Source organism: Agelaius phoeniceus, chromosome 21 (genome assembly GCF_051311805.1).
Source record: "Agelaius phoeniceus isolate bAgePho1 chromosome 21, bAgePho1.hap1, whole genome shotgun sequence".
Classification (NCBI taxonomy): domain Eukaryota; kingdom Metazoa; phylum Chordata; class Aves; order Passeriformes; family Icteridae; genus Agelaius; species Agelaius phoeniceus.
Window position 1 is genome coordinate 6,821,880 of NC_135285.1, and position 20,903 is coordinate 6,842,782.

The following is a 20,903-nucleotide window of genomic DNA, read 5'->3' on the forward strand; positions in this document are numbered from 1 at the left end:
CCGGCGGAAGCGGGGGGCTCCTTCCCTTTCCGGGCGCGGGCCCCGGGCGGAGCGGCGGGACGGGCGCGGGCCATGGCGGAGCTGGCGCAGGGGCAGAGCCAGAGCGCGGCGCCCGTGGGGATCAAGCCCGAGGGGTTCGTGGACGCTCTGCACCGGGCCCGGCAGGTGAGGCGCCGGCCGGCGGGCCGGGGGCGGGCGGGAGGAGGCGCGGGGCGCCGCTAGGCCGCGGAGCGGAGGCGGGGCACGGCCGCGGCCCCGCTGCCCCTGTGCCGGGAGAGCGGAGCCCTGAGGGGGCGGCGGGGCTCTGACAGCCCGGCCGTGCTTGGTGCCAGGGCGGCAGCGCTGCTGTGCGGGAGGGGGCGGCTCGCAGGCTCTGGCCGGGCTGAGCCGGTGCCGGTTCGGGTCTCACACCGGCCAGAGAGCGGCAGCGGGGTGGGGAAGGGGCTGGGGTGGGTGTCCGTGAGGAGCGGCTGAGGGAGCTGGGGGCACTCAGCCTAGAGAGGAAGAGGCTCGGGGGGACTTTGTCACAGTGTCACTCCCTGAAAGGAGGCTGTCCCCAGCTGGGGTCGGACTCATCTCCCAGACAACCAGCGACAAGACAAGAGCACTCAGTCTCGAGCCATGCCAGGGAGGTTTGGGTTGGGCATTGCATGGAGTTCCTTCACAGAAGGGTAATTAGACATCAGAATGGGCTGCCCAGGGAGGTGGTGGAATCCTCATCCCTGGAGGGGTTTAAGGGAACCCTGGATATGGCACTCAGTGACATCCTCTGATGGACAAGGTGGTGATCAGCCTCAGGTTGGGCTCCATGGATCTTTTCCAAGCTAATTGATTCTGTGAATACTGACCTGGGCAGAGCAGGAGCTTGGCATTCCCTGCAGGGAGAGAGGAGGGGGCACTGAGGTGCTAAAATGGGAAATTTCAGTGAAAGTGCCCAGCCCTGCAGGAATCAACACCCTTGCCTTCAGTACAGGGTATTCCAGGTGTTGGTGTGCTCCTTGGTTTGTGGAAAGGGGCTGCAGAACAAGAAGCTGCTGCTCATAGCATGGGTGCTGTGGCTGTTCTTCACATCTCCTGTTGCAGCTCTGCCTCGGGGGTTTTATCATCTCTGAGCAGGTTGCACTTGTGCTTAGTGGCTGCACATGAAGGAGCTGTGACACAGCTGAGTGCCAGAAGCAGCTGCTCCAAGACCCTGACTTTGTTCTCTCCAGGTGGGAGAAATCCCCTCCTGTTGCCCAGACTTTGTCATTTCACTGACAAACTTCTGAGGGAGCTAAGCTGGACCCTAAGACCTCTCAAGTGTTCTCTGTGGGTGCTGTCCCCTCACTCCCAGCTCACCTGGGGATCAGTGGGAGCCAGTCCCTGTTCTGTGCAGCCTGCAGTGACCTGCACAGAGGCACCTGGTGCTGTAGATCCACACCCTGCCCCTCCTAGGACACAGGAGCTGCTCTGGGGCCATTGATTTCCCTCTCAGCACAGGCTGGTGGGGTGTGAGTTGCTGCAGGGTGAGCCAGGCCTTGCTTCTTTCAGCCCCTGGGGAAGTGCCCTGTCCTTGAAATGTGGTGTCTGAGCAGCCAGACAGGGTTTTGTGCTTGATGCAGTTAAATTGAGAGGTGCTGCAGCTGCTTTTGTCTTGACCTGATTCTATCTTACTCATTGCAAAAAACATCTTATTTAAATATCTGATAATGCTGCCACCTGTTAGCAGTTGAACAACTCATTTATGTAAAATAAAATAATTATTTGCTGTTGAAGTGCAGGTGGTTGAAATTATTTTGTGTTTCAAGTCCAGAAGGGACCATGAAGTTGGTCAGGGGTCTGGAGCACCTGCCCTGTGGAACCAGACTGAGAGAGCTGGGGCTGTTCATCCTGGAGAAGAGAAGGTGCAATGGGGACACCACAGCATCCTCCAGGATCTGAAGGGGCTACAGGGAAGCTGCAGAGGGACTGGACTCTTCCATCAGGAGCTGTAGTGACAGGACAAGGGAGAATGGGCTCAGACTGAAAGAGGGGACATTTAGTAAAATATTAGGAAAAAATTCTTCCCTGTGAGGGTGGTGAGGCCCTGGCACAGGGTGCCCAGAGCAGCTGTGGCTGCCCCATCCCTGCAAGTGTCCAAGGCCAGGTTGGACAAGGCTTGGAGCTACCTGGGCTTAGTGGAAGGTGACCCTGAGGTGGAACTGGGTGAGCTTTGAGATCCCTCCCACCCCAAACGCTTCTGTGTGTACCACTGGTGATCAGTCCCAGGATAAAGGGTGATGCCTCAGAGCATCCTGACCTCAAACAGCACAAACTGCAAATGGATCTGAGCTGGAGCTGCCTCGCTGCTCTCATCATGTTTGTAGGGGGAGTCTGTGAGACCCCAGCCCCTGCCTGAGGGAGATGGAATAGTAAATAAATCTGTGGTCACTTACTTGATTTTGTTATTCTTAAGTTCATTATACTTGCTGCAATTATTCTACACGTGCTGGGTTTCCATGAGCCCAAAACTGGAGGATTCCAGCAGCAGCCTTCTGGCTGTCTCAGCCTGGCAACAAGTGTGTTGGGAAATGTGGGCACTGCACGTGTTTGTGGGAGAGCAGTGTCCTACATTTTTGTGCAGTGAGTTGTTTGCTGCCTGTTGAAAATGATTTTTTTTCTCTTAGGGGTTGTGGGATGAAAGGAGCTGTTGGAGGGCTGAAATGTTTCCTTCCCCTGTGAAAATACTTGATTTAATTGACTTCTGTAGAGGCTGGGTAAGAGAGCAGGTGGTCTTCTCTTGCACAGAACCAGATTGTCACTAGTGACTCGTTGCCAAATGTCACTGAAAATGCTCTTCATTGCTCAGGTGATGGATGTTTGCCTCAGCACCCAAGCAATCTGTGATGGAACTTCCTGGCTGAGAATCAGGGGAAAATGGAAAGGCAGCTGCACCTAATATTTCTCTGGAGGTGATGGCAGAGCTTTCACCAAGGGTTTGGTGCTGTGTTTGCCTGAGCTGTTCTGATCTGCTACAGCTTTTGGCCTTTTTGGAGTATTCCTTTTGCTCTAAGAGAATGAGGGAGCAGAGGAAAGAAGTTGAGGTTCTTACTTTGTGTTGGTCATCCCTGGCTTGATGTTTGAATCTTTCAAGGTTTTGTGTCCCATGTAAGACCAGGAATGAAATTTCCTAAATTCAGTTCTCCTGAGAGCCACAACCTTACAGTCAGGCTGTGGAATACAGAGCTTGATTCTGAATATCTAAACAAGGACATGACTTCAGGACAAGGAAGACTTCCCTGAGTCAAGGAAAGTGCATTCCTCAGAGCCACTGGGATGTGAGACGAATATGGGAATATAAAATAAAAACCTGGAATATATTTGAAAGAAATTACCTTGCATTGCTTTCAGCATTTCTGCTGGACTTGCCTGGATTTTTGTGGACTCTGAAATATTTGGGATTTATGAATAATTACTTTTTCAAGGCAGTGCTGGGACTTTGAAGTGCTCTGTCCTGCATCTTCTGCACCATGTCTCAAGTGGATTGGTGGCTCTTAGGTGGGGACAGGTCTGTGCAGCTGCTCCCAGGCAGGCTGGCTTTTCTGTGGCATTTTGGGGTGGGGAAAGAGAGAGAGAGGGTGTTTGCTCCCCTTTTGAATAGTGGGATCAGAAAATAAGCAGAGCTGCTTGTACTTTGGACTAAAATGAATTTCTCTCAGCCTGTCCTTAAGTTGTGTTCTTATTGACCAAACAGTGTCTTGCTGAGGGTTCTGGGAATGTTCTGGAGAGGAGAGGCTGAGGCTTGGTGGGCCTGTGATGTGCCATCCTGGCTACCTCAAAAATGGGGAATATCCTGAGACTGACTGGGAGTCAACAGGCTGTGTTTGAAATCCCTCTTTGTATCAGGCTCTAACTTTCATTTCTGTGGTGATGGAGGCATCTTGGACAAACTTTTCTTTACCCCCTTGCAGAGTCCTTCCTCAGGTCATCCTCAAATAGATTCAGGCTTTGCCAATTACTCTGGTGTTTAGGAAAACCACCTGTGACAAGAAGCTTAAATGGTTGTGGGTGGTTTGGTTGCTTTCTGCAGAGCTCTGGAGAAATGTCTGTCACCCCAGCTCAAGTGTTCTGCTGAGTGCATGGGAGGAGCAGCACAAGGACCAGAACAGTCTGAAGGGTCAGATGACAGTGCCTTATTGGGTTTTTTTATCCTGCTAATACCTAGAATTGGTGATTTTATCTGTTGCTGTTCTTTGCAGGGCACCATGGAGAGGTTTTTCCTAGAAGCTGGGCCTGTTCTCTTGAAAGCTGAATTCTGCAGATATTGGTGTTTGAGTGTGCCTAGCAAAGAAGCTCCATGTTTAGAAGTGGTTTTGTATTACTCTGTATTTTGTATTGTCATTTTTCTGGCTGTTAAATGTATAGGAGAGCAGAAGTGCAAGGTGTAGGAAAACTTGTATCTCTCACACAACTTCATGGATCAATTTGTTTTTCTTGGCTTTATCAGTGCAATTTGCAGCTGGGGCTTGTGTTTTCCTTTAAAGTCCTTGTTGGGAAAATTATTTTGGGGAATTTAGGTGCAGAAACAGTGATGCTTTTTCCCCAGTGTATTTCAGAGCTTGATGAAATGGATGCATTGGGTTTAAGGGGAAGAAAAAAGGAGGAAAAAAACCTGAGGCTGACATGGAGCAGGACAAAAGCAGTGGCTAACAGCAGTACATTACTCAAGGTCACTGAGGCAGATAAGGGCTGGGTCTGCTTGCTTTTGCCATGTCCTAATTTTTGTGCTTACTTCCCTGCTGCACTTGTCATAAAATCTGAGCTTCCCATTTTAAGTTGAACATGAGATGTTAAAATGTATTTTAGCTGCTACATGCACTTGAAAAGCTCAGCTTTTCATTTTGCAGGGTGCATTTTCCTGCTGTGGTGAGGTGGCACCGTTGTCTGCCTCTAATCCAGTGGCAGCTGGGAGGCTTTGGAGATAAGGGTACAAGTTTAAATAAAGGGAGAGGGGGGGGGAAGGAAAATATCCTAAAAGCTGATAATGTAAAAATTGCTTTAACACTCTTGCTTTGCCCTTTACTTGGAGGATTCTGTGCTGGGGTGATCATTGTGTGCTCAGTGTGAGCAGGGGTTCACAAAGCTCCCCTGAGGTGGGAGGACACAGCCTTGGTGCCAGCAGGCTGGTCCTGAACACCTTTGTACTTCAGGCTGCCTTCCTTCCCTAAGCCAGCTTCTGCTGTCCACAGACTGGCTTTTTCTTTTCCTGGAGTGTGTGCTGAGTGATTTCACCTCTAAAGGATCATCCATAACTTGTAAGTCATGGTAAATAACCACTGACAGAAAGAGAGTTCTTGATTAGGGTGTTGAAATTAAATGTTCCAAAATATGTCAGGGTGTGTTATACCTAACGCTGTTCTTTTGGGTCTATGTTGTAAGTTACTGTATGAAAGCTGTTAATAGATTGCTGTAAAATATATTTTAAAATTTACATTTCAGCATTGAATATCAGAAAACATTTCTGCTCTTTGTATTTCATTGAAATTCTCTTCATCCTAAACATGAGGGGAAAGGGCAAAGGGCTGAATCCATGGGTGCAGTACAACATTTATCAAAAGAGTAAAGCATCACCTGGCCCTCCCTCCTGGAAAGCACAAGGTGTGTTAATGCTTTCAGAACCACCTGTCTGGGGACTTACTGGATATGTTGGTGTACAAAATGCTTGTCATGAAAGCTGCACTGCAGGATTGCAGCTGGTACCAGTGGAAGATTTTATTCTCTAGCTCTGACATTTCTGACACAGCAAAGTTTCTGACTTTGCAAAAGGAGACAAGACAGAATGGACTATAAAGAGAAAATGGTCCAAACTTGGGGCCCTTTTCATGGAAGGCATTGAACAGAATGTTTCCTATTCTCTTTCTAAAAGCAGTACCCTCAATCTTTCAAGATTATTTCAAATAGGTTTTTTCCAGTACCCTGTGGTTCTGCATCTTGGGCAATTGTTTGTTCCACTGCAGCAGAAGATAGTGTCAACAACCAGAGCTGCTGTAGATGTCTTTCTGTTGCAGTGAAATGCAAATTTTAGAAATCTTTAGATATGCTGGTCATTAAAAACATCTCTGGGTAAAATGCTCTTTCATCTGCTCCTGTTCCTTATTCCCTGCTGAAATCCAGTTATAATGGAGTGTGATCAGTCTCTTGGTAAAGATTTGATTAAATGATTTTATTTTGGCTGGAAAAGGCAACAAGTGCTGTAGCATGTATTGTACATGATATTTGTTCTGTAACTGCTTTGTTCTGTGCCTGCTTATTACAGCCAAATACTTTCTGTAGGCAAAGGGAGCTGTGACAGGGCAGTTTTTCTGTCCTGGGAGGGTGTAATGGGGTGCAGCACCCAGGGAATGCACCTGGCAGCTTCTGGGGTGGGTTTCACCAGTTAGCTCAGAGAGCAGCTGGAAGGAAGAGCTTGTGTAGTCAGCTGTCCCCCAAAATGTCACTGGAGATGAGCTTTGCTTTCCACTTGCATTCAGTGATGTTTAGGTGTGTGTCTCAGTTTATTTGCTTACCTTAGTCCCCTTGCTGTGATACCTGCCTGTCTCCTCTTTCCTGTGAATAAACTCATTGTATCCTGGCTCAGCAGGGAATGGCAGTTTCCCCTCTGCAAGGCTTGGAAGCAGAGGCACAGGCAGCATTAGCTGTGTTTGTGCTGTACTGACCACTGCAGGAAATGGAAACTAGTTCTGGACTGATAGTTTGCCCACTGGCTTATTCCTCACACAGTAAACAAGAGTGCTCCAGTGCCTTTGACAGGGAGTTCCCAAACCTGTCCTTGTGCTGTGTGTTTGCACTCTCTGCCTCTGCTCCCCCACAGATGTGTGAGTGTGCATTTCTGTGTGCCTGGATCTGCATGGATGCAGGAGGAAGCACATGTCCTCCCACCCAGCTTCTCCAGGACAGAGCTGGGGGGTTAGCTTGAACCCTCCTCTTAGCAAGATTTCACCTGTCAGCTATCCATGGAGCAAATAATCCTGAATGTAATGTTCCAGGGCTACTTATGATCAGGAAGAGGAACTGGGTGAATATGATCTTAATTAAGCAAATATTAAAAGCAAGCAGAAAATTGTTTGCTTTACAAATGAAGCACCTTGTTACAAATCCAGCTATATAGTAACTACCTGAGAGAAGATTGGCCTGGGGTCAAAGCTTTATTGGGAGAAACAGTGTTTAGTTGTGGTGGCTGATAATGCTTTTATCTCCTTTTTATAGATTGCTGCTAAAATTGGAGATATTCCTCACTTGAATAATTCTACAACACTTGTGGACCCGTCAGTCTACGGTTATGGAGTGCAGAAAAGGCCCCTGGATGATGGAGGTAAGCTGGCTATGATTGCTCAGTCTTGTGGATGCAGCTCCTGAAATTCACCTATGGAGGCAGTTGTTTGTTTTAAGGATGGAAAATGCAGCTTTCTGTGTGTAGAAATTTTAAACAAGATGCACTGTGCTGTTTACCCTTCCCTAGATTGCACAGTGTTCTTAGGCACTGGTATTAATGTGAAGCAATTCTTTGTTAGTTCATCACCTTTGGGAATCAGCAAACAAACTGTGTCATTTCAGTCTTGGGCTGTGGTAGTTGAGGGAGGGAGGAGGATTTTTTCATTGGGCCTGTTCTGGAACTCACATAGAGAGCACCAGGTGTACACAGTACATGTTCTTCCCTGGTGGCCCTTCTTTTCTGAGAGCAGGTCATGTGTAGGGACAGCATTACACATGTTCCTTTCCACCTGTGGCAATAATCACAGCCCAGGAGCTGAGTTGCTGTCAAGTTCTGGTTGCTTTTTACTTGACTTTTAAGGAGAAAAGGTATTTATGTAAGGTGATGCAAGTTGGAAAGAAACCTCCTGTATTAGCTTAGCTTTCTCTGTTAGTATTTGAGAATTCTGAAATCTCTGAGGAATTTAAAATTGGCCATAGCCAAAGGATAGTTTATTGCATGGAGCATAACTGGTAACTGTTGTAAGTCAATATTGTATGAATTGTTACAATTTTAAAATAAGCCACTAGTTTCTTACCTTTATAAGAAAAAGAGTTCTAACAAAAATGTTAGATAAGAGTTTTTTAGCTTTTATTAATCTAATGATATGCATGGTTACAAGTATTTAAATTGTTTTATCTGCTGCTGTACAGATGCAAAGAGCTCACCTTTTCCTGTGAAGAAATAAAAAGCATGGCTATATCTTCCTTTTTACTATTTCCTCTGGTGTTTTTCCTGACACTCAGAGCCCTGCAGGGTGATTCTCTCCCCCATGAACATGTTCAGGAGTACTGAGGAGATAAGCCAAGCTGCTGCCTAGCACTTCATTTTGAAAAGAATTTTTTTCTGTCTGATACAAAGGCTGAAAATAGCTGCATGTCTGCTCCTCAGTCTGAAAAAACAACCTGCTGCATGGGGAGAAGATTCTTTCATGTGGAGCCTCTGGCTTGCTAACATTACTGTTTTCTGAACACATGCCACCACCCACTTCTGTTCCCTGCTCTTGGCTCCATTTGAGCAACAGGTTGCTGCTGCTCCTTTGGTTTGGGGTTTCAGGAGAGAATGGATTTATCTGGGTGAGCCCCCATATTTTGTATCTTTGTTGAGAAGCCAGAGGTCTGGCATTGCTGGTGTGTGCTGGTTCTGCAGGGGAAGGTGCTGGGCAGTGTTGGGGAATGCTGAACAGCTCTGAGCTTAGGGATGTGGCTGTGTGTGAAAAGGAGTAAAAATAGCCCTCTGGGAACCTGTCATTCACAACATTTACCCTGCCTGTGTTTTTCATTGATTCATCAGACTAGAGATCTGACCTCCTGACAAAATGAGTTTTAGGAGCTCGTAACACGTGAGCTGGTTGTAGTGTTTCAGTGACAGGTTGGACTTTGTACTTAAACTTGTACTGGGAGCCCTAGAACGTGGTGAGCCTTGTTTGTGTTGACACAGAGCCTGTCAATACAGTAGCAGTCTGGGCTAGAAAAGTGCATTGCTGCTGGTTTCTTGTGCTCTGCACATAACTCCAGGGAGTGGATGTTGTTCCTGGGAGAGCCTCCCAGGGTGGCTATTCCTGACTCCTGCATCAGCAGTTGTTCTGCTCACCCTGTCCTCAGCACTGGACCTTGTTTGTAATTGTTTTTAAATGCTGTGTTTGCCCTTGGGTTGTTCATACACATCTGTATATAGTTTTGTCCAACTCCCTTCCCAAAAATCTGGTCTGTGAGAAGATGAGAAATGACAGAAGTCCTATTTTAAAGGGCTGGAATTTGACAAAGAAGCAGGAATTGTCAGGGTTGTAGCACTTCTTTCAGCTTGGGTCATGTTGGGTTTTATTTCTAGTGGTGTTAGTGAGTCCTGTACTGAGATGCAGCTGTGTGATGAGTTCCCCCCTACATGTGGGATCCTCCTGTGCTGTTCTTTACCTGCAGCCTGGCAAAGCAGCTCCTGAAGCTGTGTGTGCTCCTTGCTCTGTATCTCTTTGTGGTGTGATCCATATTTTAGTCTTGGGCTACCTGCTCTTGCTGCTGTGTAATTAAATGTCTGTAATGCAGATTTAGCTTTAAACATCTGGAAGATGGAAGTTGCTTTTAATAGGACACTTAAATTAGGAAAGCATTTCCTATTTGGATGATTTTTTAGTTCTCTGTTAGCTGCAAACAAGGGGTGTTGGAATTTCATGCCCCCACTTGTCTCCATTTTCTGCTTGTCTGTGAAGCACAGTTTGGAGGTGTTGTTGTCAGGAAGTGATTATGTTGTTACACATGCTCCAGAAATGTTATAGTGCATTTTATAGTGGATTTGGATACATTCTACTGCTCTGGATGGGTTGGGAACAAATCTGGTGGGAAATTTCCCTGTATACTACATGCTCACAGCTGGGTGCAGGTCTCACTGCTTCCTTATCCCCATGCAGCTCTTGGAAAGTTATCTCTGTTCCTAATACTGCTGGAAAAATTGTCTGCAGAGGAAGTGTTTAAGGTGACAGGAGAACTGTCTGTTTTTCAGGACAATCTAATTCTTCCCATCTGTTTTTGTAAACAGCTGCTGCTGTGGCTGCCTGATGCCAGCTGAGGAAGTGGTCTTGAGACAGGTGTCAGTGTGTTCATCAAAACAAATTCAGCTGCTTTTCAAGCATTTCCAGGAAAAACAGATTTATTATGTCAGAAACCAGGATGTGTGAGTGCTTTCTGCACTTCCCTTAACATAACCCTCATCTGAACTGAGGAGCAGAAGGATCAGCCCTGGTAACCTGGCTCATTGGTGTTAGATGGACCTTGAGACTGATTGTTTCTCTTTTCCCTGGCTTCTTTTCTTCCCCCTTTCTGGAAACAACTTGAAAGTAATCCTGCCAACAGCTGTAGTGCAGGGAAGAGATCAGGTTTATTTGTACTGCTCCTGGGAAGTCACAGCTGGCATTTCTGTGCCACTTGCAGGGGTTAATGTTTCTCATGAAGGGGAGCACTGGGGACAGGTGAGTCTGAGCTGCAGACAGACCTGGTGGCATCTTGCCTGTGGCTGCTGCTAGGACAGACCCCAGCCCACCTGTTAAGGGCCAACTGCTGCCCCTGGCCTCTATTCTAATTAAAGGGTCCCTCTAATTATCAGCACAGATTAATAAGTTTGTTTAATGCTAAATAACCTTTCAAGAAGCAGCCTCCTTTTGTTCAAAGGAAGCAGGGGTCTAGTCTGCTGCAAAGAGACTGATGGACAGAGCATTAGCCTTTGTTTGGGCTGCTTTAAAGGAGTGTCCTGTGAGATCCAGAGGATTAAGCAGCAGCATCACAGCTGAAGGCTGGGGCACCCTTTGAGTCTGGGAAAACAAAGGTGAGAGACCTTGGAGAAGCCTCACAGCCCCCTCTCTCCACTCCTCTCTCCTCCCAAAGCTGCTGTGGTACATCCAGATCTGGAGATCACCTGTTCTGGTGCAATAAAATTTGATTGTAGTAGAACCAAGGGCTCAAACACAACATGATCCTGCTGTACAGAGTACTTTATTCTTTCCCTTCAATGTGCTTTCAATGAAAATAGTGATGGGCAGAAGGGAATTCTGTCCCTTACTGCTGATGGAAGTCAGTACTGATGCTCTGACACATCTGCAGCAGCAGTAGAACCAGGGCAAAAATCCAGATCTTTTGGCAAAAGATTTCGTTTAATACACAAAATGCCACTGTTCTTCAAAATTGTAACTTTACAGATGGCCACTTTTTTAGATGAGGTGGTTTAAGGGAGGGGGAAGAAACCTCCAAAGATTTGCAGTGAAGTCCCACACAAAAATTATTAGGGTTTGACTATTTAATTCAAGAAAAAACTATCAATATTTGATGATGGAGAATTAGGATAACAATCTTTGTAGCTTTCTAAAATTTATGATGATCCCATTTTGGCTCTAAAATATGAAAAGCAAAGCAGCTCTGTTCCACTGCTCTCAAGAAGATGTGTTGCTCTGATTTTATTCTAGCCATGAAGATATTCCTGAAGAGATTGTATATTCCCATCATGCACATTAATTTAGTGGGAGGCACTGCTCTGTTTTATGGGGTGGAAGAAAAATCCACATTTGTTTTGAGTGTCTGTTAGGTAGAATTCAGTTAAGGTGAAGCGTAAAGCAGATTGAAGAGTTATCAACCAGCAGGTGCCGTTAATAGGAAATTGTGCTGATTTTATTCAGTATTTTTCCTTATTTGCAATAAAATGACTGCAGTTACAGTTAAATTGTACTGAATAGATGTAAAAGGGGGAAATATGTATGTGGCTTGTCAGAGTTCAGCCCCCTCCTCGGTGTGAAGGGAGACAGTGGAATGGTGCATCAGCTTTCAGTATTGTGGCTGCCCCAGCCCTGCCTCTCTGTTAGTCCCTGTTTTTCAGAGAAAAATGGACATGTTGGAGAAGGAATGGACTTTAGGTTGTTGGAACTGGGAGCCACATCATTTTTTCTCCCTCAAAACAGAGAGAAATCGTAAATGACTTGAAGTAAATCATTTCCATTTCTCTCCATTTGACTTCAATCTCACAGTTTTTTGAGAAGTTTCTGTGAACTGTGGAAGGAATGGTCTCTCACATAATTTACTGTGGCATAATTTTTCCATACTAATTTGTCCAACAAACATGCATTAAGGCTGATACCTCCCTGTGGGGGTGAATGGCTTGCTCTGTTTGGATTCTGCAACTCAGAATGGGTTGGAGAGACATTGCTACCTGCATCTAAAGCATTAATTCCCTTACTGATTTCACTTCCTGTGCTGGTACAGGTTTCCCATCAGAAGTTGGCTTTTTCAAGTGTAGGATTGTGTTACAAAATGAAGGCTCTTCCCTTCCTTGCATGAACTTGGGGAGGTGATTATAGGATGTGTATCTGTCTCATAATTTGTGGGCAGTGGCTGCAGCGGAACAGATTGCTAAGAGAGCAGTTCTGGTGAATTGAAATGAGAAGTGGAGATTTAAATACAGCCTTTGCAGAGTTAAAACCACTCTTTCTGGCATCTTGATAATGAGTGGCCTTGGCTGTGGCAGCCCCACACTACACCAATACCACCAGACCTACTGCCTGGAGTTGAAATATTCTGAGTTTGGTTGTGTTTGCTCAGCTTTGTGGTAGAAGCTTATCAGCCAGAGCAAATATTCCCCATTACATCACCCACCTTTTTCAACTACAATATTCACAATTATCAAATTAGAGCTTTTCATATTCAAGGTGAAAATATGCAAAGACAAACTAAATGAGTCAATTAACACAGCAGTTGTCTTATGACTGAGCTGGAGAGAGTAATAAAACAGAAACATTGTCAATATTTTGGTCCTGAACTATCATGAAGGTATTGACACACAACAGAAATACACTATTGACTCTCTTTGTCTATTTTCTTTGAGTAAAGTGTTTGGCCACAAACTTGATGCATTTTTCTGCCAGATTTAGAGAGTGTGGGATGCATCCACTTTCTATCCCTGCCAGCTGATTGCCAATTTATTTCAGGTCAAAGAATGTGCAGCTTGCTGCAAGGTAGTCTGAAACAGCATCTTTATTCTCACAGCTCACATGTTGGCCAGTTTCATTTGTTTTGTTCTGTGCCCTCCAGGCATGCAATATAATCTTTCAACTGGTTGTTAGCACCAAATGGTCTGGGTTTTAGCTGGTTTGCTGCAGGCAAAGTCCAGTAGGAAGCCCAGCAGGGCTCGTGTTCCTACTTTGCATGAGTTGGTCTAATGATATTTTCCCCATTAACATTTGGAAGAAAGATCTAATCTGTTGGGGCTGGGGGGGAGAAGTCTGTCTCAGGGTTGTCAGTAGGGAGATAATTGCTAATCAGAGATGGACCACCAGCTAGCATGGCAGAAATTCCTGGAATGTGTTCAAGAACATGTGTTTTGTCAGGTTGAAACAGTGTTTGGGTGCCACGAGGTTACTTAACAGCCCTATTCCTTTAACAGGTCTCCGTGTAAGTGGGCTCCATGGAGCACAGATCAGAGACACTGAGAGAAGTATGTGCCAGCCCTGTCAATGCTTGGACTGAGGGAATCTCTGAGGCTGCTTGGCTTTTATTCTTGTTTATTAATGCACACTGGTTTCCTTCAGATTTCTCTCCCTCCTCCTCCCTCCCCCCCTTTTCCCTTTTTTTACTACTTTGGGTTTAATTTGGGAAGGGGGGAGGTTAGTTGCAGGGATTTGGATTTGGGCAGGCAGGATTTTCTCCCATGACTCTCAGCATGGGGAGACACGGATCAATTCCCTATCCTGTGTTCAGCTGGACACTGGGCTGTGGTGTGTGTTGATCAAGAAATCCCCTCCTGTTTTGTAGCACATAACGCATTCATTTCAGCCACTGAACCTAAATTACTGTTTTGCTTTTCTTTCTTTTTTGATGAAACGGTAAGAACTCTTTTTCTATAGGGATGAAGTTAGTTTATCCGTGCTAATGCTTTGATTTTTTTCCCTTTTTTCTCTCTCTGCCACAGTAGGTAACCAGTTAGGGGCCCTGGTACATCAAAGGTAAGCAGTGGGTTATGTTTTATTATTTATTGATCAATTCTAATTGTTTATTGATCCACCATCTGTAGTAGTGTTAGAAAGTCAGAGGTTGAGAATGTGGAAAAACTGTCAGCTTGGGTTTTCTACAGCCTGGGTTGTTTGTTCTGAAGAAAAAAGAGGAGTTGATGTGAAACTTGGATTTGGTCTCTGCAAATCTGCAGGACTGAAAAAAAGAAATTCTCTCTCCTTTCCCATCCCCTGCCCTGGCAGGTGCAAGGCAGAAAAAGTGAGAAAAGATCTGGCATTTTGGTGAAAGGTGGAAGTGTCAAACAGACACATGTTACTGTTGTTGTTGTTATTTAGTTTTGTTGCTGTAAAATGACCTGGGATGGCTCCTTTGTCAAAGATGGTTTGGGAGGACTGAAGCAAGTATGAGTTGTCATCCAGCATGTCTCAGCATCCAATAAAAATGTAAAATTCTCAGTTTTTCTCAAATGCTGCTCTTGGGGAGTTTTCTGTGTTGTTTTGAAGGGAAGAACATTTCTAAAGCTGGATTAGCCTGAAGGTGAACAGTAGTGCATTTCCATCCTAACCAGCTGTTGGGGCCTCAGCAGAAGGACAAACAGTGTGCATGAAGGCTGTAGCACCTTAAATTTTTAATGGTTAGGTTAAAGCTAATGTCCTACTAGAGCATCCTAGAAAGGAATAGGCAGTTTTAGTACTTATCTGCAGCTTAGCTAATCAAGTCTAGCGTGTATTTTGCACCTTTTCTAACTTATCTAAAGCAAAAAAAAATGGGAATATTTTAATATACCTCCCTACAAAAGCTGCTTTAACTTAACTATGCAGATGTTTTACTGCTTTTGAGATTGCTGAGCAAATTGTATATAATGCATATTTACAATTTCCACATTCTCATGGGGTTGTGTTTCCTGCAAGACAGAAAAAAGCTAAACAAAAGAACAATCCAAGTTAACTCCTTTCTACTTGACTATGGCCAAGTCTTAGGAAACTGCTTTGAGTGATTTGTTTTGAAGCAGATGCATTGAAAATGCCCAAAGAGCAATAGGTATGGAAGTCTAGAGATACTAAGAATTCAGAGGCTAATTGAAGACAATTTTATTAATTCCAAGGAAAAGAGTGATAAGGACAAGCAGGTGAAAAAGAGTCCCAAACCACCAAAGCTGTGAATATCAGAAGGGGGATTTATGTCAGGGCTGGCTGTGGTTGGTGTCCCTGGGAAGAGAATATCCAGAAGTACTGGGCAGATGCTGCTGCTTGGAAGGTCCAGGCTCAGTGATGAGGAAACTTTGTGCTTTTTTTGTTAAATCTGTCTGGAGCAAAAATGACAGAAGGAGCTTCTTCCATCAGCTCCATTCAAGATACCAGAGACAGACTGGAAATGGATCCAGCATAGGAGGAATTGTGTGACCATCAGAGGTCCCTTCCAAAACAAAGAATTGTGACAGTGATGAGCTTTTACTTGTGTGTGCAGAGCCCCTGTGCTGAGCCCAGGCTCCATGGCAGGGCTGTGGTTTCTTCCAAATTGTTCTTTGTAATGACTTTGGGGTTTTCTTTCTTTTTCTTTTCTTTTTTTTTTTTTTTTTTTTTTTTTTAGGGCTGTAATAACAGAAGAGTTCAAAGTGCCTGATAAAATGGTTGGATTTAGTAAGTACCTTGGATGCTTTTGATGCTTCTTGATGTGTTTCCTGTGCAGGAATGCTGTTGATTCTGACACAAGTTTTTGTGTTTATTAGCCTTGGATAAGCCTTGTTTAATGCTGTCTTCATGGGGAACAGAGGATCTGTGTTTAAAATCCAGATGCAGACTTCATGGAAAAGCTTGGTGTCCCAGTAATAAGAACAAGAATGTTTAGTACAAGTTACTGGGCATTTTAGTGATTTTCTCTTTTGAATTCCCATTAGCACAGTACATAAACAAGTCAAAAGTGACTTTATTTCCCTTCATTGCAACATTTTACTTTGAGTATGCAAAACTGTGAGAGCTGAGGAAGGAAAACAACATTTAAATGTTAAAATATGAGTTGACCGAAGGCAAGTTAAACAGAATTTTAAATTCCTCACACATTTGCTGCAGGGAAACAACCAGACCAGAGTTATTCCTAGATTTGCATTCCTGATGCTGTTCTCTTTCAAGCTTGATCCTAATTTCTCTCTTCCTCTTAATGATCATTACTCTGGCTTTCAATGGCACCTCCTGCTGATGTGTTACTGCAGTGATTGCAGAGACTCTTCCACTGCTGGCTCTCTGTGTATCCCTTCCAATTTGATATATGGAGAGTAAAGAGGAAAATAACAGGCCCTGCTAATTACCCCATAGCGCGCCAAGTTTTGTCCCAACTCTAAAGCCACTGTAAGACTGGAACTCAAATTCCTGCAGAGGAAAAGCTCCCTCCTCTCCTGCCAGACCTCTTCATTTTTGCCAATCCTGGTGCTACACATGGAGGATGTTGGCCCTGGGAGAGGGGAGCTTGCAGGCATCACCTGTGTCTCACCCTGGTTCAGGGAGGGATGCAGCCCCACACCTGAGATGCTTCTTTGGGAGCATCCTGAGCCAGGAATACGTGGTGGACTTGACAGCTTTGCTGTTTCTGCAGTCTGGGAAGGGTAGGAATGGTGATTGGCACAGTCTGTGCTCTGGGTGTCTTGTTGTGAAACAGCAATTTAACTCTGAGAGTTAAGGGAGAGGGATATTTGTGTTCCCTGGAGGTTGATAGAGCATTTCAGGATGTGGTTCTGTCTGAGTGCAGACAGCCAAATAGCATGTCCATTCAAAAATGGCAGTAAAATAGGAATTAGAAAGAAACAAGTCTTTACCTTCTTTAGTACTCCAAATAACTGGCTTATTGGTTCAGGCTGAACAAAATGTACTTAAATTACTCTCCTGGCATCACCCAGACTAGTGCTTTATTTCTTTCATGCTTATTTCTTTCCATTCCTGTGCAAGACAGGCTTTTTTGGTTTATTTTTCCAAGCAAATAGAATAACCTTCAGCAGTATTTCAATGTTTTTCTGCTATAAATAAATAAATTTGGTAATGCTGTGGATGCTTTTCTGCAGTCCTGGAGTCAAACTGTTCCTTTATAGAAAGCTGCAGCAGAGTAAAAGGGGGAAGGTGCTCTGCAGTTTCCAGGAAAAGCAGTTTGTTCTGATGCTTGTTGCACTCATTTCAGTAATCGGCAGGGGAGGAGAGCAGATCTCACGGATCCAGATAGAGTCTGGCTGCAAAATTCAAATTGCTCCAGGTAAGCCCCTCTTTGTGTGGTGGGTGAACAGGTTTTAATGTCAGAGGGTGTTGTGTCCATTAGATCAGGCACTTTCCATGCTCAGGGTGTGTTATCACCATTAGCATGGATATAGACAGCCATGGGAGAGCCATTGTGGGACCCACCTCCCAGGCAGGGTAGAAAACAGGTTGCTCAGGTGGTTTGCGGGATGGAACAGTGAGGGAACTGCCTTTCACCAGCAGATGGTTGCAGAGCAAATGAACAATCCATGTTGTGCTTAGACCTGGAGCTGCTGAGTTTTGGCACTTTGCTCAGCTCTGTGATTTGCCTCTGACTGCTCTGGTCAGCTCCAGCTCCTGGCAGAGGACATTTCAGCAGGGTTGGCAGCAGCTTTCCATACAGCTTGCTTTGCATCATAGAAATGAGACCATTCTTCCAAATGGGATCATTTGGTGCCAGTTTGCTTTGAGGAGGACTGTGCTGCAGTGCTGTGCAGGGAACTGTTGATCAATGTTATCTGAATTTTTACCCCTCCCTTTAATTGGTGGGGAAGGCTTTAAAAGAATGCAGACATCCAGTAAATCATTTAAAATATGTTGATCCTGGATGTCTTTGAATTCTTCAGCATGCTATGTGTGCAGGTGGGAGGTGCTTCCATTGGTGCTTCATGGTCACTGAAATAGTTGCCACATTTTTAATTCCATATACCACAAGTTTTCTCCTTGTTTCCTTTGCAGACAGTGGTGGGATGCCCGAGAGGCCCTGTGTACTCACTGGGACACCAGAGAGCATTGAGTGAGTTCTGATTTCATTTCTCTCCTTTGTCCTTCTTTCTCTTCTCCCTAATGCTATGCTCTGTCAGTGGTGCTACTTGGTTATTAGCCACACCAGCAAATGTTGGCCTAGAGAAACTCGAGGGTCTCTGGAGCATAGAACTTCTTGGTCTGATGCTTTAAACTGTGCACCTCAAAGGCTTTTTTTCCACTTGCAGTTTGACTCCTCTGCAGAAATTTCCTTGGAATTCCCCTCCTCAGGGTGAGGTTGCTCTTAGGGCACCTAGGATGCAGTTTAGTAACTGCAGCTTTCCAGGATACTGAGCTAAGCTCTTGAAGGGCACTTCTCTTCTCCCCTTCGCTTCCCTACTCCTATTGAGATGAGCATCCTTCCAGCTGAAGAAGGGCTGCATGAGGCCTCCAAAGCCTGTGGGTGCCACTCCAGGATACCCTGGAGGTGTTGGTGTTGTTGCAGAGCAGCATGAGGCCCACTGGGTGCTTGTCTCTGCATTGCTGCCAACAAGAAGCAAAGGACTGAACCCAAGTCTTGATTCTGCTCCTTGCATGGTAGAGACACGTGGCCAGCCAGCAGGGATTTCTATCTTTAGACCTATAGAAACTTTAGGGACAGTGTTTCCTCCCTCCCCCTTCCCAGGAGCTGAGTTTGAGACTCTCACAAACCAGTTGAGGACCTCCTGCTGGAACTGGATCCAGGATCCTCAGGCTTACAGGAACACACTTAACATATGGAGCTGCTCTTTCTCTCCCCAGCCTTTGGGTAGGTGGGTTTTTTAAAATCCATCTGGAAATCTTTAAGTTGCGTTTGAAAATACATTGGTGCAAAGATTGTCTCTCTAAAGAGAAGACACTCATCATTCTTCCATTCCTAAAGAGATCTAAGGGTACTTAAATCTCCTTATTCTACCATAATACTGCAAGCAGTGAGCCCCAACAAATATAATTGGCAATCTCATTTTATAGGGCAGGCAGTGTATTCTTGCTGATATTGAGGTGGTTTTCCCCCTTTAGCAAAGGATATTTAAGAACAAGAGCAAAATAGTAAAAAGCTGGGATGCTTCATGAGATGCAGTTGTGGGAAAATGGGGGAGAAGTGTAGTTAAAACTTCGTGGTTCTGAAGTAAGCAGTTAAATGTATTCATGTCCAAGGCTGTCTTTAAATAAAATAGGAGTAAATCTTAAGTGAGACTATTAAATTTGTGAAACAGAACATGGGCATGGAATTAAGTGAAATTTAATTTACTTTTGTGGCAAAATTCTTGACAAATTGGTTGTTTGAACTAGGTTTTTCAGGCTACTTGTAGAAAAAGAAAATGAAGTAAGGAAACCATTTTAAGTGTCAGACTTCTTTGAGAAGGGTTTTGTGAGGAATGTTTTCATTAGTTATATCCAGTGACAAACTAATTAGGGTAATTTCCAAGTGACCCCTTCTCATCTGAAATATGCTGTGTATTAACTGTTGTGGTCTCTATATTGTCACTAAAAAAACTTTGCACTAAATATGAAGGCAGATGAATAAAATGTCCCAGGACTTTTCCAGGACATTTGAAGCAGGCTTCCAGAAATTCCACCTTTTCCCTTTTGTTGTGAGAAAGTCAAGGGCAAGCAGTGCTCTGCTCTGAGTGCAGCCTCAGTGCACCACCCCCTGAGCTGCCTTGGGGGAATGTCTGCTTGAAGGGATGAGTTTGTACTGGTTTTTCAAATCCCCAGAGAGAATTCAGTCATCCTTAGGGTGCCTGATACGGCTTGGTGTGAAGTGGAGAGAGGGGAAGGTGCTGCATTAGGCTGTACAAGGAACCAGTGAATTTCTTCTGCTTTCAGAAGGGTTGTGGGACAAGGGCAGGAATGGGATGTGCTGGTATAGGAGTCTTCAAGATGAAGGGAAACCCTGTCAGTTACCCCTGACATGCTAAAGATTTTAGAGAAGGGATCTTTAATCTCCCAAATGCTTCTTTGTGTGTCTCTTCTCACCAGGAGTAGAAGAACCCAGTCTTTCACTGGTGGCTGCTGCAGTATCCCTGCCTTGCTTCGTGGTGTAGCTTCAGCACCTACTGCTTGGAGCAGAGGCTGTGTTAGGACAGTGTTCTGGTGCTGCTGGTAAGAGCAGGTAGAGAAGAGCAAAGCAGTTGCCTGTGACTGATCAGAGAATGGTTAATCCATGGGCTGTGTTAGTATCAGAGCAGTGTGTGTCTTTTTGTCTTGACTGAGAAGGAGACCAGAGCTTCAGTTTTATTATTGTATGCGTGTTAGAAAAGTTAAAACCTAGAGCATCTTCATTTGAAGCAAGCATCCCAAATGCTGTAGTTCAACTATTGTCCTTAACTTCCTAAGAGGTCAGAGCATGCTGCTGCTCTTCCTTTTCTCTTCCCCTTCAAAAATCAAACTGCTTATAAGTAATCATGATAGGGGAAAATAGACATCAAAGAGATTATTTTTAAAAAAGGGCAAACATTGTGCTGACTATGGTTTCCTCCATCTTTCCACTTCTCCTCTCCATTCCGATGGTTCCTGGTCTCTTGGTCTCGTGGAGCAATGTTGTCTAATGGTTGTTTCCCTCGATTCTTTTCCAAAGACAAGCAAAACGGCTTCTGGGGCAGATTGTAGATCGCTGTCGCAACGGACCTGGTTTTCACAACGATGTTGATGGCAACAGTACCATTCAGGAGATTTTGATCCCGGCATCCAAAGTGGGTCTAGTCATCGGCAAAGGAGGTGAAACAATAAAACAGTTGCAGGTGCGCAAGATGCATTTCCTTGAGGGCTCTCTTCCCTACTGCAGCTTCTCTAGATCCACTGGAACAGGCTGAAATGGAGAGCCTTGAATGCTCTAACCTTCTCCAGCAGGGACTACTCTTCTGCCTTCGGAGATTGGACTCCAATCCAATCTCTTGTTACAAAATCAGCGTGGCCCCAGCTACACAA

General features: G+C 45.0%; 1 protein-coding gene across 10 annotated transcripts in view; it reads left to right on the forward strand.

The window, feature by feature from the left end:
- The window catches only part of FUBP3 (far upstream element binding protein 3), a 39,306-nt gene continuing 18,403 nt past the window's right edge, over nt 1–20,903 (forward strand). For 3 of the 10 annotated variants that reach the window (XR_013184916.1, XM_077188991.1, XM_077188993.1), the window contains exons 1-8: nt 3–165; nt 7,225–7,330; nt 13,406–13,456; nt 13,931–13,964; nt 15,562–15,611; nt 17,137–17,208; nt 17,928–17,985; nt 20,554–20,716. Coding sequence is in view for 5 of the 10 variants with exons in the window: in XM_077188991.1 (XP_077045106.1) it covers nt 73–165; nt 7,225–7,330; nt 13,406–13,456; nt 13,931–13,964; nt 15,562–15,611; nt 17,137–17,208; nt 17,928–17,985; nt 20,554–20,716 (627 nt within the window). In the remaining 5 variants the exon portion in view is untranslated. Of the gene's footprint in view, nt 166–7,224; nt 7,331–13,405; nt 13,457–13,930; nt 13,965–15,561; nt 15,612–17,136; nt 17,209–17,927; nt 17,986–20,553; nt 20,717–20,903 lie in introns of all 10 variants that reach the window. The other 7 variants (XM_077188992.1, XM_077188994.1, XR_013184913.1 and 4 more) reach the window with 6 other exon arrangements.